Source organism: Lingula anatina, chromosome 6, assembly GCF_051362555.1.
Source record: "Lingula anatina isolate TDL-2025a chromosome 6, LinAna3.0, whole genome shotgun sequence".
Classification (NCBI taxonomy): domain Eukaryota; kingdom Metazoa; phylum Brachiopoda; class Lingulata; order Lingulida; family Lingulidae; genus Lingula; species Lingula anatina.
Window position 1 is genome coordinate 20,623,743 of NC_141772.1, and position 25,606 is coordinate 20,649,348.

Sequence of the window (25,606 nt, forward strand, 5' to 3'; positions counted from 1 at the left end):
CGATGCAAATTTTATCATCCTCACCCGACCACCCTCTCCACTACATTTACTGGATCTTAAATGTTAAGAAATCGGTTAGATTTCTTCCCCTTCGATGATAAAATGATGTATGGAAAATCATTTTCATAATATCATTCTATAGAAACTGATAACAGTTTACTCAGGTGACTGCGTTGATTTGTCCTTGCCAGCTTTAAGACAAATATTCAGGGCTTAGTTTTCATGTATGTGGGCCATTGAGAGTATAACTAATATTCAACTATAGTGATTTGTTATTGTACTAGTGAAGTGTACAGCAAATTTCAGGGCTTTTTCATGTCGTGTGGGGCCCCTAAAGAGCATAGATAATTCCCTGTAATGAGAAGCTGCTCACTTTAGGGCTTGCTATTTTTATCCTGAATTGTTTTGAACTGAAGACAAATCTCATATTTTGTTCTAGAAACTATTTTGAAAAATTATTCACGGGCTGAATTTGAATGTGAAGATTCGGTTACGTTCCTGTCACGCGATTAGTTTTTCACATTGTAGTAACAAAGTGGTATGTTGAAGATTGGGAGTGTTCAGTTAAAGTTACAGAGAATTAACTTTGGATTCCGTTACAAATATAAAGCAGCAGGGGTGCTTGTCTATTCATAAGTGTGTATGGGGTCTGGGGTGGAAGATAAGGGTACTAGGATATGTTTTTATAATAGATTTATATATTTTTTCATTGAACAGTTTCTTTAGTATAGATAATATTTACGGGGGTAAATGTTTTAGATGTTAATATGTGTCCAGATTAGCTGTGCACGTATTCAGTAGTTTGTGAAATCTTGACTGCGTGTGTTGGCAAAAAAAGTGAAGAAAAGGTAACCCTGCAACTCTGATCTTTTTATTTGCCACATGTACAAATTTTCTTAATTCCTAATTTCTTCATTGTTACTTCAATGTTGAAAAAATACCCTGTAAAGCTTAAAGTGTTGAGATGATAAAATATTATAAAAGAGTCCGAATAATATTTATTATCTCCTGAAATGTGCCATTACAGATGAAATGATACCGCACATGTTACAGATGCCATTTTAGGGATGCCAATTGGTAGTGTTATGCTTTTTACATTCCAGTTTCTGCTTTCATTGATATCTCTGAATATTGTTCCTGGTCTAAAATATTTTCTTAAATCTGAATATTGCCCCTTTATTGCACTAGACTTAGCAGTAATATAGTTCTCAAAAGCGGTAAATAGATCAGGTGCTCATATTCTAATGACGATCGAACGAAGAAGCACAAGGCTTGGTTGTCAGACACAATTAGAATACACTTACAGTAGCAAGACTTTTGTCTAGTACATGTATTATTATAATTTGATCAAGTCTACAAGTGTACAAGAAAATTTTTAATTAAAGTTTTAGTTGAATGAATTGTAAAAATAGGGGACTGGTATTCATGTAACTGACTTCCATTTCTTCCAGAGAGAGAGAGGGCGAGCGAGAGCGCGTTCTGAATATTGTCTTCAAACCATGTTCTTAAAATATTGTGATATTAAGAATATTGGGATAATTCTTAGCAGCTGCGAGTTACTTCACCGTGTGGTATTTCGGCCGCACCTCAACTACTTAGAGCACACAACACAGGTCAACTCTCTTCCCTCAACATACTGTGGACAAGGGATAGACGAGTGGCACTTAACTTCAGCCACATAGAAAAGAGCACCATTTGTATTGGACACACCACCTGAAACTACTTCTGGAGCCTCATCAAGACAGACAAATTCAGTTCTATATTGTGAATAATGTTGTGCAACCAAGTAGCCATGATACTCCGGTGTCCACCCGGCAGGACATGTCATCCAGGCTGGTATCATAACATGACTACTACGGCCTTGGGTATAACAAACAGCACACGGAGCATTATGGTCCTTGAGAGTCTTACCCCCATTATTGGTCTTCTGGAAAATATCATTGATGTAGTATCCCATTTCGTACTCTGTACCATAAACGTAAGTGCCGGAATTTTGGAACCCATCTTGGTAATTGCCCCACTGAGGGTTGTGAGGGAGACAGATGTAGTTGCTAGCGCCACCTTTATGTTCCCACCAGGAACCAGCAGTATAACCTACAAAACAAAGGGACGTCCTTTCACAATGAATTTCGTCGATTTAACTACGGGCTCTCTGAATGTAATCAGTTTGATAAGACCAAGAGTCAAACACGCTTCCTCCTGGTTTTGAATATATTATAACTGGTGATGATATAGAGTACAAAAGGACGTGTGTTAGTCACAATGGGCACATGGGCAAAATTGCCTCGGTAAGGCCGACCGAAGGAAAACGCAACCAGAGAAAAGAGAATGTTCATACTCCTGCCCCGTAGAAAACCTTTTATCTCACTTTGGAATTTGACTGCAACAATGATCAAGAACAGGGCACGATATTTTTCTGAGTTTACGGTTAGAAGACGTCTGCACAATATTGGTAGGGTTTCTGTTACAGTAGAAGACCAGGGATCCCCGCTAGGAACCGTCTACTCTGGCATGGACACTTAAGGAATTTTGTAGAGATTATCATTGAAAACCATAATCACCCATTTATGTTTCTAAAAAATTCCTTTTAGAAGTTCCTTTTTTGCTAGGGAAGTAAATAACATTATATATTTATGTTGAAGGGTGCTAGGCCCTTGCTGGGGAGCTAAGTTATATAGCTAATCAGTAACGACTTTTCTTTTACTTTTTCAGTTTGACTGATGTTGTTATTCATAAAATGAACATAGTGATATTTAAATTTAATGGCTTCTAGTTGCTCTTGCAGTTCTTACCTTCATAAAGAAGTTTAGAAGAGACACCACACTTAGTTCTCCCCCATCTCGTGTACACTGATCCTCCAACTGTCGTATTAGGTGGTAAACCTATTAGAAATAATTCATCAATCAGTAAATTTTCACGTTGTTTGATATCATTTATTTTATTTATAACTGGTCTCGTGTTAAAGCTTTTAAAAACATTACAAATATACGCATGTTTACAAGTTGTGTCATCATATATATATATTGCTTTGGTTTTTGAAGTTTTTTACAGTCTAACCGAAATTCTGACCTACATAGATAATAAACTTTGATGTTGGGCTTATAAATACATGTAAAAGGCACTATAACTCAAACGGAAAGAAGTTTACCATGTTCTTTTATAAGTTGTTTGATTCTGTCGTCTGTCACAGAAGGGCCAGGTGGACCAGAGGGACCAGGAGGACCCTACCAACAACACAGAATATAGAAGTGAGCTCTTTCTGCACATCCTTTTACTTTTGTAAACACATTGAAAAGAAACCATTAGACAAAGATCGGTTTGCCTTATTTGTTAACAGTATAGCGTAAATCAATCTGGTTTGCTGGTCGTGTTTAAGTGATTCTATTACGTAGCTGATAATCTCGCAAAACGTTTTCAAAAAGATTGTTGTAAAATACAGTGTAAAAAAGGCATAATTAATATTATGATGAAAGGGTATTTCTCTCATTTTTTTCAGCTGTACTCAACTATTAATTCTCACCTGCGGTCCTTTTCCGTTTTGCCCAGGTATACCATCTCTGCCGTCTTTGCCTGGTTTGCCCTCTATCCCAGGACTACCGTCTCTGCCAGGTTTCCCATCATCACCGGATTTCCCGTCTCTGCCTGGTTTCCCATCTCTGCCATCCCTGCCTGGCAGTCCCCTGCATGCCCGGGGACACATGGCAGCTGCTGGCGAGAAAATGTCGAAGTGGGAGTTAATATGGGAAAATAGGCAAATAAAATAGTTTTTTATGCTTTTAATGAAAATAAAATTTAAAAAGGATAGAAAGTTAGGAAAATAATCTGTCGAATAACTCGTAAAAATTCAAAAGAACGCGTAATAACTGTTGGAAAACAGTAACAAAATTAGCTTATTTTGAAAGTACTGCAATATGAAGATTTTACACATGTATGCGCTATAATCTGTAACAAATAATAACGACGCATAAAAAATTACATAAAATTGAATTTTAAAAAAGACTATGAACGCACGTCGACAAGGTCATTTGCGGTTTTACTTTGTAAATGATTCAGTATCCTTGCACACCAAAGATACTTCCTTATACATATGAGATTATAATGATCTCGTTATTTCATATTGAATAACAAATTTCAGTTGAAAAAGTGACTAAAATATCACATACTCTGCAGCGTCCCCGTACCAGATGCTTCGTCATTCATTGGTGACAACATTTTCTTTTCATCACTGGGCTCATGATCTAAGACCAACTGAAGGCTCTTCAGAGAATCCTGAAAGTTCATGACTTCGTATTTACTTCTGAACTGTTTGTTAAGGATGGCTGCAAGCTAATTACGAACACAACGTATCTTTAGTAGTATTTTTGAAAAAATCTCGGTTGAGTAGGATTATACATGTCACGAAGCCATCAATTGCTAAACATTTGCAAATGAAACGCGTCTACATGTATAAAAGTAATTTAAAGATACCAATGTAAAAGTAATATAATTGACAATTTACAATACCTTGAGCTTCTGATTTTCTTTTTTCAGGTGTTGCATTTCCGTCTCCAATTTTGTGTTTTTGTCATCTTGATTTTTTTCCAGACGCAGAAACCTATCCACCAGTTTGTTGAAGGCGATGTCGTCCACATTTTTAGCACTCACAAGTTGACAGACCCCAGCCATCAAAATTACAACAGCAATAGTGGACATGTTGACGATGTCGCTAAGTACAGGGTAATACTTCTGCCACGTCAAAGAGACGGTAGATATTATCTTGTTTTGACCCTTTTCTCCGTAGGTTAAGGAATAAGGAGAAAGCAACCGAGCCTATCGAAATATAAAGCTAAATCTAGCAGGATTATATCAAGTTCTAAACAGGAACGATTTAGCTACGGTGTTCTAAGATTAATTGGAATTAATTTAATTAAAAGGAAGTAAACGACTTCTTTGCACTCACCTGCCATGGAAGCCTAGAGTGCAGAAGTCAGATCAGGGAAAGGCAGGTTACTTTAGGGTTTACATAGACTTCCCCGTTTGACTTAAACATTGATCTACATGTACATCAGGCATGTTGCCACGGGGGTTGTGGGGGGGGGTGTTCGAAAGAACTGCCCTTTTTGGTGGGGAAGGGTCCTTTCTGGGTAACATTAGATCTAGGTACACAAATGTTTCATTGTAATAGGTCCACTTTAAAAAAAAAAAAAAAAAAAAAAAGCCCCCCCCCCCCTTTTGAAAGTGCTGTCTACGGGCCTGTACATGTAGGGGTCATTCCACAGAAAAAAAGATCATTTCAGTCCTGTCAGTAAGACACATATTCTGTGTTATCATACAATATTGAATTTTATCAGTTCACCTAAATTACTGCGGATTTCTTTTAATATTGGAGGATGTTATCTTATAAAACGTTGAAATTAACAGCGCAAGTCAAAATTACATCCTGTTGTTTGTTTTACAGCGGCTTTGATTAAACCGTTTCTGTTTAAGGCCTTCCATGAAAACAGATATCATTCATGAACATAAAGATAGTGTAGTGTTTGGATGGGGTGATCAAATTATTGTTTTCTTTACTCAGCTCCACTTTGTTCATGTACAACGGTCAATTGATCCAAGTAAACATCATTTATCAAGTCGGATTTGAAATTAATTACACAACGTTTATTGTTGCTGATCAACATTTTTTAAAATCCAAACATATGATGAACAGAAGTGCTACACGAAAGCCTCAGATGAAATTGTAATTAGTGGTTGTCATTCTTAAGTTTTAACTTTTTCTGCATCAGTTATTCCAATTTATGTGGTCAAACATTTTAATTTTACATGTACATCAGCATTGCACCACGTCTTTTTTTCATTAAAAACGGCAAAATAAAAAAAAAATTTCTGAGACAACCTTTATAGGCAACTCTTTATTTATAAAATCCTTTGTCAGTGCTATTAAATTACAAACGGAATATAATATCATAACATAAGCTGCCATCTGGTTGCCCCCTACCCTGGGCAGAATATTTGCCATTTAATTTTAGTCTTTTTGATGCGTTTAAGGCATGAAGTAAGACAGTAATGTGAATCTTCCTTCCTACAATATAGTGTGGGATGATACCACAGGATATCTCTAAAGAAATGCACCGAAAAGCAAAGTAAGCAAGCAAACAGTAAACACTAGCACAAGTTTTATGAAATGATAATTTTAGCCAGACGAGTATCCATTGCAAAAATAAATTAATTAATTAATTAGTGAGCAATAACTTTGAGAAAATAGCTCCTGGATCTACTGAATTCTACCATACACTGTACGGAATTTACCCATTGAATGAATTTTCCTCAGGAAAAAAATAGGTTATTTTCTTCCACCAATGAATCATTGTACAGTCTGTCATTTCACTTGGATATAAAATTTGATTCCTTTTTGATTTCATGATTTAGTTCTCAATGACTGGCAAAGTCAAAGTCATATGATCAAGGCCTTTTAATGTAGGGTTGAAACTGTCATACTGCATAGGTAAAGACATATGTAGTCTCTAAAATTATCTACTTTTTACTTTCAAAAATTATAGTTCATCTTTTTCTGGAATATCAAGATATTGTGGAAGTTGATCTGCTGCACATCGGAAACCTAAGTTCCCAGCAGAGCTGTCTGGTGTGTTCTGACTTCTGGCACCACACCTATATCGATAGCAAAACTCCTGCAATGAAAGAATAACAACTTTAGCTATTACATGGAAATAATTTTATTTGTTAATTTCCCAAATCATATCTTTTTAGTAATAAAAAATATGCACTCCTGGCTGTAGTCAGCAATTTGTAAGGGGATCAGTTTGATACAAATTGGACATTTTCTGAACAAAGGGGTGTTTCTTTGCGAATTTAAGTTTCAGTCTTTAACCTAAAATATCTTCAATGTTATCGTAAGCACATACTAGTACATGTACCTTAGTGCACATATATGATCCACCTTTCTTCACTTTGTCACTACTGCTGTCTGGTCCCTTCTGGAAACAAGTTAATATAAGGACAGTTTTACCAGGTTCAAGATGACCAAATATTTGTACAACTAAGACCCCATTCCCATACTTAGATTGATCTAGCAGGATCAACCCATCTCTGAGGGGATTCTGGCTAAATTACATTCAGCTTAAGCGGCTAAGATGTCTGGCATGCCTACCGAAGCTGCCAAATGATAGTTTATTACCCCCTAACAGCTTCAGTAGGCATGCCAGCCATCTAAGCCGCTTAAGCTTTGTGCAATTAAGCGAGAATCCACTTGGAGTTGGATCAATCCTGCTAGCTTGATCTAGGTATGGGAATGGGGTCTTAGACAAAGAATCAAGTCAGGCAATTTTCATAACATCAGCTAATATTAAAGAAAAAATCTTTTCCATTCAATTTGTTTAAGATAAAACGATAATCAAAGTTACACAATGTATAAGATAAAAAGGTATGCAGAACCTTGTGCACTACTTTACATTAACAGCCAAATTCTAAATTTATTTGTATGTTTGTTTTTTTTTTTTTTTTAATATCTATAGGTATTGCTGAAGTGTTCTTTAAAGCCATTCAAAATAATTTTTTTGAAACATTAAATTTTATTTACCAGTAAGTCAATATCCTAGTCATAGCCGTACAATGCCAACACGATTCTACCATATTCGTACTCTATACTTACAGGATCTTTCTTGAAGTCTGTGGTATGTCTGATGTTCCACCAGTCAGACACCCATTCCCACACATTACCAACCATGTTCTTCAATCCAAACTTATTCTGGGGCGGATAGCTGGTTACCTACAGATGAACCAGATGAACAGTGTTTAAAATTAGTTATTTCACCCTTATTCTCTTCTTCCTCTTCCAAGACAGTTTATAAAATGGTTGTTTGTGGAAAACCTTTTCCTCATTGTAGAATGAGCATATTCTACACTTAAAAAATGTCTTAACTTTAAAAAAAGCTAAAGCCAATGTTGGAACTCCCAGAAATAATTTCCCCCCTTAATAATTTAAAAATCTTATTGTCTTCTTCTTCCTTTTCCGCAGTTTATAAAATGGCTGTTTGTGGAAAACCTTACTTTTCAACTTTGTAGAATAATGATCACATTCTAAAATCAAAAAATGTGTTCACTCTAAAGAAATTATTGCCAATGTTGGGCCCCAAAACGATAATTTCTTCACCTTAATAAGGATTATTTGTCCAAATCTCTCTTTCCCAAATAAAATTTCATAAACACTGTCCCTTTCTATTTCCCTTCAGGCTAAATATTTGCCTTTTGAAATATAATCCCATATCAAATAACAAACAAGCCAGTTTAAGCTGACAAATGCACAGACAACCCTTCTTAGTTGAAATTCATGTACATAGCAAAGAAATTTAGGCTGAACAACTGCATCTGTAATTGAGCCCTACATATGACATCAAGAAGATTGTAGGAAAGGAGATGCATATATCCATCTAGTTTACACTTTGGTAAATGGGTTGTTATAAACTATAAGTCTACACATGAAAATATTACCAGTAATTGGCACACACCCATGCATATGCGCACGCACACACACACACACTTACTGGTGCTGGCCCATCAAAACCATCAGCTTTTGTATTTTCTTTTGGAAATTCCCCCTGCCACATATTCAGGCGATGCTCATCTTTCGGTGTGAGTTTATTGCCCCATGGAAATAATCTAATTGAAGTATAATAAAGCATTTGAATTAATTAGTTCAAATTTCTTTTTTTTTTCCTTTTGCCTAAAATTTAAACAGCAAAAAGCTTAACTTTGTGAGGTGATGTGATATATGGAAGAGTATACCCTAAAGTTTCTTTCTTAATCAATACAAAAATGTATATAAAAGAATGAATTATGATATAATAGACCTCATCCCAGTGGGCAAAGTATGTTGTTTTAACATTGAAACAATGTTGAACCATAATGTTGATAAGACGTTGGATAAACATTGGATTTGAAAGTTGACTCAACCTCAGATAACAACTTTGTATCAACGTCAGATAACAACATTGTGTCAACCCCAGTTGTAAGACAACATTCAAGAATGAAAAGACATTGAAATGACCTGAGGGTAGGGTATAAAAAGTATGGCCTGTAAGTTAAAATTTCCAAGGTTTAAATTTATATATATATATATATATATATATATATATATATATATATATAACAAAGTCAGTCACCTCAACCTGTCTATGTATAACAAGTTACCAAGAACTGTTAACTTTATTAATTCACTCCATCACATTTACAGCAACTTATTCATCCTAGTGTTAGCTGACCTTGCAAGGAATTCAGTTTATTGGAATGTATTTCTGAATAACAAGTTAAGAAAATTCACTAGTTCACTAAAGACACAAAACAACTGTCACTTTTACTTTTAACACTTTTTTTGATTATTTTGATAAAGTTAGTTACAGTATTGATAAACAAAGTATCACGTTTTCAACAATTAATATTTTAAAATATAATCCATGTCTGCAAGGTTGTGTCAATGACCAAAATACAACGTTGAGTCAACGTCACATTATGACGGTGTTTCGACGTGGCTGGATCAACATTGATTTTACGTTGAATTTAGGTAGAACAACAGCAATTCAACGTATCAACCTATTTTCAACGTTGATCCAACGCAACTATGCCTGCTGGGATATAACTTGTGACCTTGGTACTTGAATGATCATGAATCTTGCAAAAAATATTCTAGGTGTACAACACATTTTTTAGGCTAAACTGAAACTTTTTGGTATAAACTGAGCATTGCATATAATAACTTTAAAACATCTTTGTGTAATTGGAACTAATTTTCAGCCCTAATATACGTGAATCTGAGTTATGTGTCTATTGAATAATCCTATACTGCAATTAAGTTACACTTTAAAACAAATCCCCTTAAATCATACATAAATGTAGATCATAAATAAAAAATACTATAGACAAAAGCTGCAGATTAGTTCAGTGGCTGTGTGCTGTATATACCTATCCTTCAATCCACCACGACAGGCATATTCCCACTCTGCCTCTGTAGGTAAACGTTTCCCTGCCCACTTACAGTAGGCTACAGCATCATTCCATGATACATGGATAACAGCATGGTCCATCCTACAACAACAACAACATCATTATATATCAACTGTATATTTACAGCTTACTAGTACACCCAGAATATTTTAACAATACATGGACACAAGCATGATCCCTCCTCCTCAAACAACAACAACAACAACAACAACATAAATATATCTTTACTGTATATTTACAGCTTCTACCCAGAATCATTTAACAATACATTAATTACAGTATGATCCATCCTACAACAACGACATAACTAATTTACAACTTACACCAGACTCAATTTACAATACATGGATAACAACATGGTCCATCCAGCAGGAAGAACATCATTACTGTATATTAACAGCTTATTTTCATAAACTCATAATCTACATAATTCAAGGCTCACTGCCCTCTAGAAGACTATTACAACATCATGCCACTATTCTTCTTCTTATCCCTAACGAAAAAGTCCTATAGGATCCTATAAGATCCTATAGGATCCTATAGGAAATTGGGCCAATTTCCTATGTGATCCTATAGGACTTTTTCGTAAGGGATCATCAATATTATCATTAAAACCAGCCTGTCAAACTGTCCCAGCATGGGTGCTAGACTTTACTCATGTAGTTCACATACACATGTAGGAGGGAAAGAGGTGTCAGCATAATTTCAACAGAATTTTTCAAAAGAATTTTTGTTTCTGATATCCCTTTCAGTAGTTGCCCTTTTTTCTTTTCTTTTTCTTTTCTTCTGAGTAATGCACTCTTAGACCCCATTTCCATAGACATCATCAGTACAGTACATGCAGACTGGCCCAACTCATGAGGCGTATGTGTCAATCAACTGGTTAAGCTGATTGCAACTCAACAAAGAGTCCCCTTTCAGTTACGTCAATCTGCAATGCTGTCTATGGGAATGGGGTCTAACAGTGTTTTACAGTTTCAATTTTCTTTTACCTTCCTTTTAAATCAGTATCAGGCCCATCAGGGTGGCGCCAATCTGCCCCCTTCACAGGAAGCCACCAAGGAGCTGCTGCCACCTAGTGGTAAAATAGAAGCAAAATGTTCTTGTTAACATACATATGTGTACATACAATGATGTCATTTGGTAATACTGCAAAATTATTTTTAAAATTGGGTTTTTTAAATTCCGAACACACATAATATCTCCTTGTGTAAAAGGGCACTCTCCTTTTTAACTACAATGCCAGAAAAATTAAAACAGCACTAGGAATCAGCACAATTTACATGGCAATCATTTGCAAGCACATTATTCATGAGTAATGGCTATATTGAAAATATGTCATTTTCATTTAATATGTATCAGTATACAGAGTGTCAATATAAAAACTTACTGCTTGTGAAATTCCTTTTAAAACTTCTTCACTAATTCTTGTTTCCAGCACAAATGAATCACCAAATGTCTCTGCCTAAATGACAAAATATGAAACAATACAGGAAAGGACCTATAGAAGTTCTGATCAAGTAAAGTGTACAGTATACTTGAATTTGATTTTTTTAAACACCAAATCAAATTTCCCTCAAGAAAAAAAATTTTTTTGACTCACAACTGTAATCTGTGCGAGTCTATGCATTTTGTTTTGATGTACCGCTACATGTACCGGTACCGTACCTTCCTTTATAACAGCTACGGATTTTTGAGGAAAATAAAAAGGCGAGGATTTTTTGCTCAGTTCTAAGGTTATATTTCAACTTTTGGGACTTTAAAGTCACTTCCTATTTTGTGTTAATACAATGGGTGTTAACCCATTGTTCTAATTCCAAACCTTGTTTAGGTAAACAGTTTACCAGAGATTAATAACATCTTTATATTTTTTAACCTAATAGTTAAAATACTTGATTCCTATTGTGTAATGTGGTGTCATTTCCTTTAACCATAAAAGGTGGGGAGAAAAAGCTGTTTAGTTTTTAAAATGTGAATAAATGTTGATGAATTTTGGCATGGACATAATAATAATTCCTATTTAGGTCCAAGATTTTGGTCGCTTTCAATTCTTTTTAAATAAGTTCAAAATAAAAACATGAAAATTAAACTTCATTTGCTTTATTTTACTGGCACATTTTAATAATAATTAAAAAAAAAAAACGAAGTTGCTCAGTATGTTTAAACCATCCACCCCTTTTCAATTCTTTCATAATTGGACCAGTGCCCCAAGGCGCAGGACCACTACCTCCAGAGTCAACTGGTCCATGTGGACCAGTGCTGAAAAATTCCCATTTCCCTCCCTGATCATTAAAAGCTTGGCAGGATACTTTAAATAGAGAGAAAATACAACGATGCGGCTTTTTCAAACCCATATACTGTACTGGGTAGTATACTACCTTTGTAAAGAAAACACATGCCAAAACTAATCTCTTTCCTAAACAAACACTGATATAAACCAACCTACCTCGGTAACATGACCCGTGTCATTGACAAACAAACCAAACTCTGCATTGCTGACTTCGTGCACGTCCATATAAAACCCCGTCACCTCCACCTCCCGCGGTGGCCCCTCCCCGTCTCCGGGAAGAATAGGCTGGGCAACGCCCATTGTAAACACACCTCCTGGAATATACACCATTTGATTCGTCCGAGCGTACGGACTCTTCACTGCAGCAGGGCCCAAGTTTAACGGTCCCTTCTCAACCGAAGAAGAAAGTTCGTCTGCACGTTCCGATTGGTCTGCACCCTCCCCTTTGTCATCATGTTTTCGATTTGTCGCGGCACAGCCACATCCTTTGTTTGAAATGTCGGGATCGTCGCCGCCAGTACATTGCTTTTCAGTTTTTGTTTCTGTCTCAGGCGAAATACTGGTTATATATAGGCAAATTATAAGAATTAAACAAGTCCACACGTTCAACTGGTTCTCCATGTTCACTTTGGTAACTCGTCGATAGATGGCGAAACATTATTTCAAGGTTTTTTTTCGTGCCTCCAAGCACTAAAGACGTCGTCTGCATGTTGGTTGCAGACAGAAAACTGCGGGTATATTACTATTTAATGTTGAATTTACCGTTCCACGTCTTCAATCAAGTAGATATTAGTCTGTATTTAATCTTTTCTTCTTTCTTAAACTGCTGTCATGGCAAACAGAGAACCGGATGTTTCCGAATGGGGTGTGTTGACGGCCACAGAAGGCTACGGAAGACCAGATTCACAAGAAGATTACGAGCAGATAAGCTATGAAGACGCCATGGGAAAGACGTGGGGTAAGAACGGAGAGAAACCGTACAGACACGCTGCCCACGCCATGATCTACGCCCCAGATGGCAAGAAGTTGTGGGACATGTACGAAAATAAGGCTGTGATACTGGTAAGCGGCTTGGATTTGATAAGGAAAATCAAGCCAAGGATGGCGGGGGTGGTGAATGGTGGGGGTGTTGGGGGAGGGGGAGTGTTCTCCAAGCCTTTGTGTAATTAAAGTGATTGGTCAATGATAGTGAGACTACATTTTTATTGGGAAGTTCCCAATATTTTTCATTTATTGATTTATTTTTGGATATTGTTATAATTATTATCCAACAAATATACTAGTAATTACTGGTTGTGTCTGTGCCAATACACTGGTCCTCAGCACTGAAACGACATCCATAATACATTGCTTTCACTAAAGCAGCCTACATAGTACAAGAACTAGTATATAACTCCAATTATTCTAGTACAGGCATTTAATAGACATCTTGGTTTCGTCTGTCATTTACCTGTAGTAGCATAAGTGTTATGTAAAACAATATGAATTAAAGCATCTCTCACACACATCTTTCTCTCCAGATGATGATGAGATTTGATGGATACATCGGTTTTCCGGGTGGAATCATGGATGATGGTGAAACAGTGGAGTTTGGGTTAAACCGCGAACTCGAAGAAGAGATAGGGCTAGATCCAACCAGGCATAGCTTTACTAAAGAGGACCATGTTTTATCGTACGTCACCCACAACAAGAGACTACTGCTGCATTTTTATTGCAAAAAAGTGACGCTTGAGGAATGTTTGGAGATCGAGAAAAGAACCATCGATGCAGACGAGTATGGGTGGGAGGTATGGTTGCCAAACTGCTATCCATTGTTTGTGCGTGTGTGTGTGTGTGTGTGTGTGTGTGTGTGTGTGTGTGTGTGTGTGTGTGTGTGTGGGCGCGCATGTGTGTGTGTGTTACAGAATGAGAAAGAGAGAGAGAGATGGAGAAAATGAGTGTGTGTGAATGTGGATGTGCATGACTGTATTAAAAATATTTTTGTGGGTGGATTTTTGTCATTATTTATTTATTTATTTATTTATTTATTTATTTATTTATTTATTTATTTATTTATTTATGGGTATGGTTAAAGTCCTCGGATGTGGGCACCTGTGGATGTGTGGGTGTTTGTGGCTGCAGGTGTTTGAGAAGACGTGTTCACATGGTTGTATCCAGTGAAACATATGTCAAGCATCTGATTAAGTTGAAGATAAATAAAAGATAAATTGATGAATCAAATGATTTTCTGAACTTCAGATTATTATTTTTGATGTTTGAACTATGATGATTGTGTAATTAATATAAATTTGCAAATTATTTTAATATTTTGTATATTAAAATGTTTATACTCGGTAATTATGTGCTATTCTCTAATGTTACCAAGCAAAGGCTGACATACAGTATTTAATTTTTCAGGTGTTAGGTCCTATACGGGTGCCGATGTTCACATTAAATGATAATGAAAGAGGCCTTCCAATATTCCTTAGCAACAAATTCATAGGGAATGCCAAGGAAGAACTACTTTACTGCATTGAAAAGGAGAACATCATGACGAAAGAAGAAATTCAGGTGGCGCTTGAAAACTGTGAGAAATTTAAGGCAAGATATATGAGATGAGTTAAGCTCTATTCCTTAGCAAACATGCTTCGCATTTATTTTATTTAGAGGAGGTTATACTTAGGCAGCATAATGAGTAAAGAAGATAATTATTTCTACATATTGTATATAATATGAGAATGTCTGCATATTATATGCAGTAAGCAAGATATTTATTCACATTTACTAGTGTAAACTCTCACATGGAAGGCAGGGTTGTAAAGTGACAAATTTGCTATGTATCATTATATTTAAGATAGCCTAATACATAACAAGTGAGAGTATTGATACTGGTACATTCCCTGTAGCATATACCGGGTACAATTAAAAGGCTTTAAAACTGCACCTTCAATTTTACCAGCTTCGCTAACCCTCCAGTCTGTAAAGCATAGTAACTAAGCAGTAAATATCTGTTCAAAAAACGTTTTTTCAGGTAATATTGAAATGTTATTCTGAGGTATTTCTTTAAGTTATGCTATTTGAAATGTGCACAAAGTCATATCCATGGTCACCATGGCATTTTGTCTGGTTTAGTTCTGATGATTTGACATGTTCTCACTGAATATGCATCTTTTAAGATGGGATTTTTGCGTGTTGTGTCAAAACTGTATGTACATTTACTTGCCATAGCTGTCTTAGACTGCATTCCCACAGATTTAGATTGATCCATCTAGATCGACCTAACTCCCTTGGGGTTCATGCTAAATTGCTCTCAGCTGAGTGCGCACAGAAGTTAATTACCCCCTTACAGCTTATAGTAGGCGGAACAGACATTAAAACCGCCTAAGCTGACAGTAATCTAGTGAGACTCCCCACGGAGATAGATCGATCTAAATCTGTGGGAATGCAGTCTTATTCTGCCAAATATATTTATATTGCTCAGCGGTTCACATATATACTGAGTAAGGTGGTTCAGACACAGTCACATCAAGGTAGCATGTTGCCGTATGAATTCTTTATCACCTCTGGAGAGCTTTATTTAACAGATGTGCTTGTTTGTGTTGACACTGAGCTTGCACCTAAGCTTTTTTATCAGTATAATTTATTCATTTCATGTCATGTTTTACAGCAGAAGTAAGGTAATATAATAGTTAGGTGTTTTTTTTCTATTCAAAGGTACCACACATGCATTTTATGGAAACTTGGTTGGATACCTACAGTGTATTTCAATTTATTGCTTTGTTATGATCTTATTTTATGATCTGTTTTATCTCATAACTAAATAGCTATTTGTCACAAGATTGTACACATGAAATAAGCATAATATATGGATGTTGGTGTTATGTGGCAATAGATCCATACCTAAACTAGGTTTTCCTTTGTGACCTCAAGGTCATGTTGATGATATAGCACAGCAACTGCACTTTAAGTCAACACACTGCCTGTAGCCACTTTTGATGTATTGAAAATGGCACAGAAAATGGTACACAATTTCATTGTGTGGGGTCCATGGCAAATGTAATGTATGCTTTACCTTCATTTGTGAGCCCAGGCTTCTTTTGTTAAAAATATTTTGAAAAAACTTATTTTTATTATGTTTGCAATTTTTTTTCTATTTTGGAAATTCAGTAACCCAAATCTTCCCCCCCCCCCCCCCCCCGGCCAAAAAAAAGAAAAAAAGAAAAATCCTGAATATAATGGGATTGCGACTTTGCTATTTTTCTATTTTGTTTGTGAATATTTTGACAAAAAAAGAAAAAGAAAAATGATCGTATTTGTGTCTCAATACAAGTTACTTTACTGAATCTCACAGCAGTGTGGCAAGTGGCCAGTAATATTGAAAATAAGAAAGAAAATGAATATCACAATTCAATTATTTTGTTCAACATCTTTGATTTGAGTAGCATAGATTTAAAGAGAGAATGTTAAGTAAGATACCAGGTACATATATAGCAAGATAAGGATTTATGAACAAGTGTTAACAAAATTTCAAAAAGTATAAAAACTTTCACTCACAATGGTGTTGAGTATATTAGTTAGGTAATGTGTATATTTAATTAAGCTAATACTAAAGACTGATATTTCCCAAAAGATTTGCATAAAATCAATGATAATTAAAGTTGTCATGTTGCAAGTTATGTGGTATCTGCAGTGCTCCATATAATATTTCAGTGGGCAATGAAGAGTTTTTCTTGGTATGTTTATTAGTGCAATTCCATATTATAATGAGGTTTAGCTGTGATATTGTTATATCAAGGTGTTATTATCAACAATGAAGGGAATAAACAATGAAAAACAAAACAGTTTATGGTTATTTTATATTTCTGAAATATGCCCATATTGCACTTCTTCCGTGTATTTGTATTGCTATTTGCTATCATAGAATAAAGCTAGTATGTACCCAAAATGATTATAATTTAAAATTACTTTCTGATGATAACCAAATGTTATCAAATGGGGATACTGAAATTAAGAATTTATGTAAGTTGAGATGTTCACAAATAACGAGAATGTAACTTGAACGGGGTCTCTTGCTATATGACTAATCTCTCAGACTCTAATCAGATCTCTATGTCAAATTATCAAGCATTTGAAGTAAAAAAACAACAAATGACTGGAGAGAAAAAATAGTTCGAATATGGATTCCACCTTTTTATTCAAAATCTGCAAATGAATAATGGAAACACAGGGCTACGGAGACTATGCATTGTGATAGAGAAGCAAGATAGATTGAAAGCAATGTGACTAGAAAGATGCGCTAGTAAAGCACACCAACACAATGGGCTTTTGGTGGTAAAAAAGGAGGAGAAGAGAAGGTGATATACAGAGACTATTAGATGGAGAGGTTGCCATTTCAGCTCGTCTGTGTAGTGGTTAACGTGCAAGCCCGTAAGGTAGGTATTCATGCGTTCATGGATCCGACCTACCTTTGACATAACCTTACCCCCCCCCCCCCCCCCCCCCCCCCCCCACTAAATCACCCGTATCATTTATTCCATTTATTTTGGTAAAGGTCGAGGTCATTTCTTTGATTTTTAACAAGTCGTGTTGGTTAAAGAGACGTGGCATTACACTGTCCCACCCATTCAAACCATGAAAGAAGCAGGAGAAAGGAAACGTTCTAAGCCCGACATACACACAATTTTGACACATCTTAATGAGAATAATATGCCAGAAGCCACCTAAACGGAAAAAGGCCATTAGAACAGCGATTTAGGACAACTACAAAGTAAAAAATTGTTTTAATTTAATTTTCAATTAATTTTAAGTTTCGAAGCGGCAAGGTAGAAAAGGAATATAACAGACCATTGTATATATTGCATTTTTCTAATGTTAAACTATTTTGATTTATCTTAAATCCTCATTACATACTATCCAAGAACAATTTTCCAGTGAAGATTTGTTTGTCTCAGGCGAAAAGCTGGGTATATATAGGCAAATTATTAGAATTAAACAAGTCCACACGTCCACCCGATTCTCCATGTTTTTTTTTTTTTTTTTTTTTTTTTTTTTTTTTTTTTTTTTTTGTAGATGGCGTAATATTTTTTCCATTTTTTCGTGCCTCCAAACAAAGACACCGTCTGCATGTTGGTTGCAGACAGAAAACTGCGGGTAAATTACTATTCAATGTTGAATTTACTGTGCCACGTCGTCATTCAGGTAGATATTTGTCTGTATTTAATCCTTTCTTCCCTTCAAAACTGTTCTCATGGCGCAAAGGGATCCCCATGATTCCGAATGGGGTGTGTTGGCGGCTAATGAAGGCTACGGAAGACCAGATTCAGAAGAAGATTACGAGCAGATAAGCTATGAAGACACCATGGGGAAGACGTGGGGTAAGAACGAAGAGAAGCCTTACAGACACGCTGCCCACGCCATGATCTACGCCCCAGATGGCAAGATATTATGGGACATGTACGAAAATAAGGCCGTTATATTGGTAAGAGGACTAGATTTGATAAGGACTTTACTGATGCAAATGTACATAGACAAGTCACAGTGAATCGAGGAAAAATCAAGTCATGGATTGCGGGGATGGTGAATTGTGGGGGTGCTGGGGGACGGAGGGGGGACGGAGGGGGGAGGGGGGGTGTTGCCCAAGCCTTTGTGCAATTTAGAGAGATTGGGTTCTGACATGATAGTGATGCCACAGGTACATTTTTATTGGGACTTTCCCAATTTTTTTATTATTATTTATTTTTAGATATTGTTATATTATCCAGCAAATATACTAGCAATTACTAGTTGTGTCTGTACCAGTACACCTGTCCACAGCACTAAACACCCAAACCCAATGTGGAACCACGAATAATATAGAATAATTCATCGTCTGTCCCCCCAAAAAAGGAACATACGATACTGTCACTAATGTAAAACGTCCAGATGTGGAACCGTTTTACTCATTACTGATTTTGTTCTTTAATTTATCTCCTATAAATATCACGTTGTAAAAGTGCAAAGCAGTTAATATTTTTGAGCGACATAAGTTTGCTTTTCAATGAATATTATAAAAAGGGGGGAAATACACCCTACTGACAGTAAAATAAGCATTTTATGAACCATTTTTTATTCGTGGTCCATATATTATATTAGAAATGTCAAACTGTACATGGAATCAGTACATATATATTTCAGTCATCAACACGTAATGTACCTTTTCATATTTATGGAATGAATGTCCCAAACTTATAAAAATTTTGTACGCTTAATTCAAGCGTGGGGTCGAAATAGGACATTGCGTTTTCGTCTTACTTAATGGATAATGCCATTTAAAGATTCCACGATTCGTGTCAAATTTAGGTAAGGTCATGCAAAGAAAACTCAAGTCCACATAATGACCAGTTAAACGATTTATTCGTCGACGCCCGGTATCTACATGTTCTAAGTGAAGTCTCCAACTCCTAACTCTTCGAAACCACGACTGCTTCGTACGCCGTCGCTCTCAGTCTCCTTCTCTCTTCTTCTTCTTGCGTCTGCTATTCTCTCCCCTTCAGATCGCTTACATACTTATTTTTTATCTATCACATGGATCCTGTGCTGCATTAATGACTTATGATTGTATAGTTAATTTCTTTACATCGGCGTTATACAAAATTGCCGCCACATTACTCAAGAGCTATTGGACCACAACAGAATACATCATGCGACTCATAAAATATCTTTTTGGTCTTTATGTCGGACACGACAAACAGAAAACCCTGCTTTCTATTACACCAAGTACTTGGGCAATATGAAAATTTCTGGCAATTTTTCTGAGAAATATACGTTACGTTACGTAATATTAGCATATTTATAAAAACATTCTTACGTCATCTATAATTTACGATGACTGATTCACTACAAAATATGTCGGAACACAATATAATATAAAAATTGTATGGCACGGAACATATGATACCAGTGAAAAGCTATGGGTTCCTTGTCCCTAATTTAGTCAGGTTTGATAATCTACCCATGTTTTAAGGAAAAAAACCTGATGGAAATACGGAATTTTATATTTTTGGTGTCTAATTTGCATAATTTATACTAATTATGCTAATTTATGCATCGATAGAGCGTGTCTCTATTGAAAAAAATTCTTTTGACCCGAGGAACATTCATGCTAAGTTAGACATTTGTACTACAAATGCAGCGTTTGGCTAATATTTGCTCATTAACAAGCCTACTATGCGTACAAAAGAAAAACTAGCTCCTTTTTGAGATATGGCATGGTTCTTTCTGACGTCTGCTCGAGTTAAAGGTAAAATGTGCTGTTATGTGTGAGATAATACACTGTCACCCGCGCGATATATGCCATAACACCTCGAGCGTCAGCGAGAGGGTGACAGTGTATTATTTGACATTCATACCGAGAAAAAATACAGTCATTTCATCCTAAAACACCCCTAAAACCGAATAAAGTGACCCTATATCACGCTCTAGAGATGTTATACAGAATAAACTCGTCCACGTGCGCTGGTCACCTCCCGCCAAATTCTTACGTAATGTCTGACCAATTTGGTCAATTTTTGCTAAATACTTGTCGTGGACATTCAACTGTCTTGAGAAGTATTTAATCAACCGTCGACACTGACCATGCGCGTCTCAGCTGAGCCACACCTAGCTGGGACTGCTGCGGAAACAAGGTCCCAAGGCAAAACCTCTACTTTTTAGTGACAATTCTGATAAAAAAGGAGCGTCGGACCGAAATATAGTCAAACTAATTTTTCACAAGTGCAAAGGAGAAAGAAATTTACTTTTTGGTGATATTTCTGACAACGAGGCTGTTTCGGAATATGTTCAAAATCGACGGATGTTTATTACAAGTTCACGGGAGTAATAATTCTAGTTTTTTCTTATTATTTCTGACGACGAGGCGGTTACGGAATATAGTCAAAATCAAACGGAGCATTCAGAGCATTCATGTGCTACATGTAATTACAAGTTCAAAGGGGGGGGGATACATTTGATTTTTACCGATATATCTGATAAAGAGGAAGAATGAACAGCTTAAAAACAAAAGGTAAATAACACAACCTTCGTTAAAAAGTTATAGATTTACAAATAATTTGTATGCACGTGTGGCTTAAATGTAAACTAATTCCCGTTTTCAAACCATACCCACATATGATATGACTTAGTGTAATAAAATGATAAATAATAATTGTTAAACGTGAAAAGTTTATGCTAATTTTTTAAGAGCGTGAGAGATTTTAAATTTGTCTACTGGTACATGTAGGTATATAACGCAAGCAACGTCACTATTCTCTTGATGCCAAGAAGGTCACATGATCACTCTGTCTTTGGTTTCCAGCATTTTAAGATACCTCGACTGATTTAACCAAGATGTAGTCGTGAAATTCTAGACTACATCGAGGTTAAATCCGAGTTTTCCGAGAGACGCTACGCAGAAATGTCGAGTGAAGCGAGACATTTTTGGGTAGCGGCTCGAGGTTGCCCTCGATCTTCACTGAAGCTTGCCTAAATGGACAGGCTTCAGTGATCATCATATCGCCACGGTCATATAACATCCCTAGGTATGTATTTACAAATGATCACCTCACGGATATAAATTGTTATAAACGATGCTTTTTTATTCCAGATACCGTATCTAGCATGATTAATAGTTCATAAAATACAAATCATGGTGAAAATATCCATATTTAATACCATTTATTCAAATTTAAACCATGCACCCCCTCAAATCCAGTGTTTCACTGTGATTTCAACAGAGGAAAAGAAATGTCCGTAATATTGAAAAGACACCACAAAATTTCACAAAACTTATATACAATTAGCATTAGTACGTGCTCGTTAAAGGTCACGTTTCTAATAGCATGTATGTCGACCGTGCACTGCAATTATCTACAGTAGACGCGACAAGCCTTAAAAAAGGGTACGGTAACAGTTCTGTTTTGTGGGATATTGGCCCATTCTTCCTAAAAAGCCTAGCGGATTTGGTCCAGATTATTTGGGGATTGGTACTTCTCTGCATTTCACTCACCAATTCATGCCACAGGTAGGCTACTCAGTAGGGAGTCTATTCAAGCTCAAAGATGACTGTTCCATCCTCAGAACATTCTGTTTCTGCAACAAATCACTCCCCAGACGAAAGCTGTGAGCAAGTGCGTTGACACGATGAAGCCAGTAGCATCCTGAAGTCCCCTCTTGGAAATTGAGTGTGATATCTGTTGAGAACGTTACAGTAGCATGCCCCAGTGACGTTCTGTTCCAGAGGGGACAATGTACTAATACCATGGGCTTGGAATGCTCTCCAAATGCGGACTGATCTGACACGTCAGGCTATATTTTCCTGCACCAACCCTTCCAAGAAGTATTTTGCAGTATGTCTACAGACCTTCATTTGGCCATCGATGGGGTACAAGAAATACTTTGATTATTCAGCAAAACCAGATTCCTTCCAGTGATGGTTGACCAGGTTCGTGTACCACTGGGGTTACAGAATGTAATATTCTCAGCTGATATCTCGCTAATTTGCAAGAGCTGCCTTCGGGGTTAATTCCAGGTTTCATCATGACAGCACACTTGCTCACAATTCTCGTCTAGAAGGTCTCCCTGCCTCCACACCCGCCATTAAACGGATTAAATCTCGGCTCCTGGGTTTAATTGCTAGGCACCTGCAGCGACGTCGCGTGTTGAGGCGGGGAGACCATCGGGAATCAGCAGCATCTCTTTTAAAGCGTGGTCGGCCATATTTAATCGGCGGATCAGTTAGTACTCGGATCATCTATTCTCACTGGGGCCTTAAATGGCGACTGATAAGGACCGTATAGAGACCCTTGAACTCTAAAGTGAGATCCGTTTGTTACAGCGTAAAATTGATCACTCAATGAATAGACTTAAAAACGCAATTTTGTGAGGTACTCGTGAAAGTTACACTAACTTTATATACATGGAACAAAAACTGTTTTTTTTTTTAATTTCCCAAAAGTGCCCAAATCCACAAGACAATTTAGACCTTTCAGAGAGAAAGTTGGTATAGCTCATTTTGAACGAATTCTCTGCTGTATTGGAAAGCCTATAGGTGTGCTGGAAAAGACTTCAAGTCTTCGTTTAAAAAAGCCGTAGGTTTGATGTTTCTAGGATCTGTATGCCTTTTCATAGATACTGTTGTGTAATAGGTAATTACTTTTGATTCTGGGTTACCTTTAAACAACAATATATTATACGAAAAAAAACTAAAAATATTTTACCAATATTTGTTAAACTCGTCTTTCGTATCTTTTCTTGGGAGGGGAACATACATTACATCATGAAGGACGCAAGACATAGTATTGTAACCAATACGTTCAAAATTTGAAAGTGTCAATAAATTTTAAATTCGCGATGAATATGACCAGTGGTAGATATCTTTTTAGAAACAAAGATTTCAACTTTCTATACAATCAATGTTTTGTTTCATTTACCTGTAGTAAAGTAAGTTTTGGATGTGTAAAAAAAAAATCATTAAAGCATCTCTCACACACACCTTTCTCTCCAGATGACGATGAGATTTGACGGATACATCGGATTTCCGGGTGGAATCATGGATGACGGTAAGACGGTGGAGTTTGGGTTAAACCGTGAACTTGAAGAAGAGATAGGGCTAGATCTCACCAGGCACAGCTTTACTAAAGAGGACCATGTTTTATCACACGTCATCCACAAAAAGAAACTGCTGCTGCATTTTTATTGCAAGAGAGTAACGCTAGAGGAGTGTTTGGAGATCGAGAAAAGAACCATCGACGCAGATGAGTATGGATTTGAGGTATGGTTGCCAAACTGCTATCCAGTGTGTGTGTGTGTGTGTGTGTGTGTGTGTGTGTGTGAGAGAGAGAGAGAGAGAGATGAGTGTGTGTGAAGGTGAATGTGCCTGTGTTTGAAATATGTTTGTGGGTGGATTTTTATCAGTATGTATTTATTTACGGATATGATGAATATCATAAGATGTAGACACCTGTGGATGTCCGGTTGTGTGGGTGTTTGTGGCTGCAGGTGTTTCAGAAGACGTGTTCACATGGCTGTGTGAGATGCATATAGGGTACCTGTATGAAACATGTGTCAAGCATGTGAATAAGATGTAGAAAATAAAACATTTATTGATGTACCAAATGATTTTCTGAACTTCAGGTTGTAATTTTTTATGTTTGGCCTACGATAATTATGTATTTGTATTAATTTGCATATTATATTATTTTTTCGTATATTAATTTTTGATAATTATGTGATATTATTCAATGTTACTAAGCAAAAACCGACGTATTTATTTTTTCAGGTGTTAGGTCCTATACGGGTGCCTATGTTCACATTTAAAGATAATGAAAGAGGTCTTCCAATATTCCTTAGCAACAAATTCATAGGCAATGCCAAGGAAGATCTGCTGTACTGCATTGAAAGGGAGAACATCATGACGAAAGAAGAAATTCAGCTGGCACTTGAAAACTGCGAGAAATTTAAGGCAAGATATGTGAGATAAGTTAAGCAGTATTCCTTAGCAAACATGCTCCATATTTATTTTATTTAAGGGAAGGTTTTACTAAGGCAGCATAATGAATAAAGGATATAATTACACTTGCTTGTTGCGTATCTTAAATATAATGATATATAGCAAAATCGTCATTTCACAACCCTGCCTTCCATATATATGCTAGTCTAGACTAGTAATTGTGAATAAATATCTTACATCCTGCGTATAATATGTAGACATTCCCAATTTATTCACATTTACTAGATATCCATACCAAAACCAAGTTTTCCTTTGTGACATCAAGGTCATATTGGTAAAATGGCATGGCACCTGCATTGCTACTTGCTATCACAAAATAAAGCTAGTATGTACCCAAAATGATTATAATTAATTATTTTCTGATGATAACCATATGTTATCAAATGGGGACACTGGAATTAAGAATTTATTTAAGTTGAGATGTTCACATATAACGACAGTGTTACTGTTGCAGGGGGTCTCTTGCTACATGATTAATCTCTCTAATCAGATCTTTGTGGCAAATTATCAAGCATTTGAAGTAAAAATAGTTCGAATGTGGATTCCACCTTTCCAATCAAAATCTGCAAATGAATAAGGGGAACATAGGGCCACGGAGGCCATGCATTGTGATAGAGAAGCAAGATAGATTGAAAGCAATATGACTATAAAAATGAGCTAGCAAAGCACACGCATACCAGATCGTAATCTTAGTGGTTAAAAAATGATGAGAACAGAAGGTCATAAAGAGACTCTTACAATAGGCATTATATGTGATAGCCCGAATATTGGCAATGCTACGCAAGGTCACGCCATGCAGAAGCGTTTGCAGCGCGAATAAT

At 36.4% G+C, this 25,606-nt stretch overlaps 3 protein-coding genes across 7 annotated transcripts; 1 reads left to right on the plus strand and 2 right to left on the minus strand.

Moving 5' to 3' along the window:
• Positions 1–880: 880 nt before the first annotated feature.
• LOC106179937 (uncharacterized) lies at positions 881–4,886 on the minus strand. 2 transcript variants are annotated; one of them, XM_087016156.1, is made up of 6 exons: positions 4,504–4,886; positions 4,164–4,269; positions 3,521–3,705; positions 3,149–3,224; positions 2,793–2,882; positions 881–2,094 (listed from the first exon to the last, which is right to left on the minus strand). In XM_087016156.1, the coding sequence occupies exons 1-6, from the start codon at positions 4,690–4,692 to the stop codon at positions 1,592–1,594; spliced, it is 1,149 nt and encodes a 382-aa protein (XP_086872282.1). In that variant the 5' UTR covers positions 4,693–4,886; the 3' UTR covers positions 881–1,591. The 2 variants fall into 2 exon arrangements, with proteins under 2 accessions (XP_086872282.1, XP_086872281.1); XM_087016155.1 differs by having other exon boundaries at positions 882–2,094; positions 3,521–3,708; positions 4,504–4,882.
• A 987-nt stretch (positions 4,887–5,873) lies between these two features.
• On the minus strand, positions 5,874–12,948 carry LOC106179933 (formylglycine-generating enzyme-like). The gene is made up of 8 exons (XM_087016151.1): positions 12,440–12,948; positions 11,384–11,458; positions 10,986–11,068; positions 9,952–10,074; positions 8,538–8,652; positions 7,646–7,762; positions 6,912–6,971; positions 5,874–6,665 (listed from the first exon to the last, which is right to left on the minus strand). Exons 1-8 carry the CDS (start codon positions 12,902–12,904, stop codon positions 6,531–6,533), a joined length of 1,173 nt encoding a protein of 390 aa, XP_086872277.1. The 5' UTR covers positions 12,905–12,948; the 3' UTR covers positions 5,874–6,530.
• Positions 12,921–25,025, plus strand: LOC106181443 (U8 snoRNA-decapping enzyme). Of its 4 annotated transcripts, XM_013565817.2 has the most exons (4): positions 12,921–13,017; positions 13,126–13,345; positions 13,804–14,070; positions 14,681–17,101. In XM_013565817.2, the coding sequence occupies exons 2-4, from the start codon at positions 13,226–13,228 to the stop codon at positions 14,879–14,881; spliced, it is 588 nt and encodes a 195-aa protein (XP_013421271.2). In that variant the 5' UTR covers positions 12,921–13,017; positions 13,126–13,225; the 3' UTR covers positions 14,882–17,101. The 4 variants fall into 4 exon arrangements, with proteins under 4 accessions (XP_013421271.2, XP_086872284.1, XP_086872283.1 ...); XM_087016158.1 differs by lacking the exons at positions 13,804–14,070; positions 14,681–17,101 and adding exons at positions 23,781–24,047; positions 24,555–24,919 and having other exon boundaries at positions 12,959–13,345; XM_087016157.1 differs by having other exon boundaries at positions 12,963–13,345.
• Positions 25,026–25,606: the final 581 nt, after the last annotated feature.

Coding starts and splice junctions, on each gene's coding strand:
- LOC106179937 (XM_087016155.1), bottom strand. CDS start 4,692: ATGTCCACTATTGCTGTTGTAATTTTGATGGCTGGGGTCTGTCAACTT. Junction 3,225..3,520: donor AAAACGGAAAAGGACCGCAG/GTGAGAATTAAT, acceptor TGTTGTTGGTAG/GGTCCTCCTGGTCCCTCTGG. Junction 2,883..3,148: donor ACAACTTATAAAAGAACATG/GTAAACTTCTTT, acceptor TATTTCTAATAG/GTTTACCACCTAATACGACA.
- LOC106179933 (XM_087016151.1), bottom strand. CDS start 12,904: ATGGAGAACCAGTTGAACGTGTGGACTTGTTTAATTCTTATAATTTGC. Junction 7,763..8,537: donor GTTTTGATGGGCCAGCACCA/GTAAGTGTGTGT, acceptor GTTCATCTGTAG/GTAACCAGCTATCCGCCCCA. Junction 6,972..7,645: donor CAGACTTCAAGAAAGATCCT/GTAAGTATAGAG, acceptor ACTTGTTTCCAG/AAGGGACCAGACAGCAGTAG.
- LOC106181443 (XM_087016158.1), top strand. CDS start 13,115: ATGGCAAACAGAGAACCGGATGTTTCCGAATGGGGTGTGTTGACGGCC. Junction 13,346..23,780: donor AAAATAAGGCTGTGATACTG/GTAAGCGGCTTG, acceptor CTTTCTCTCCAG/ATGACGATGAGATTTGACGG. Junction 24,048..24,554: donor CAGATGAGTATGGATTTGAG/GTATGGTTGCCA, acceptor TTATTTTTTCAG/GTGTTAGGTCCTATACGGGT.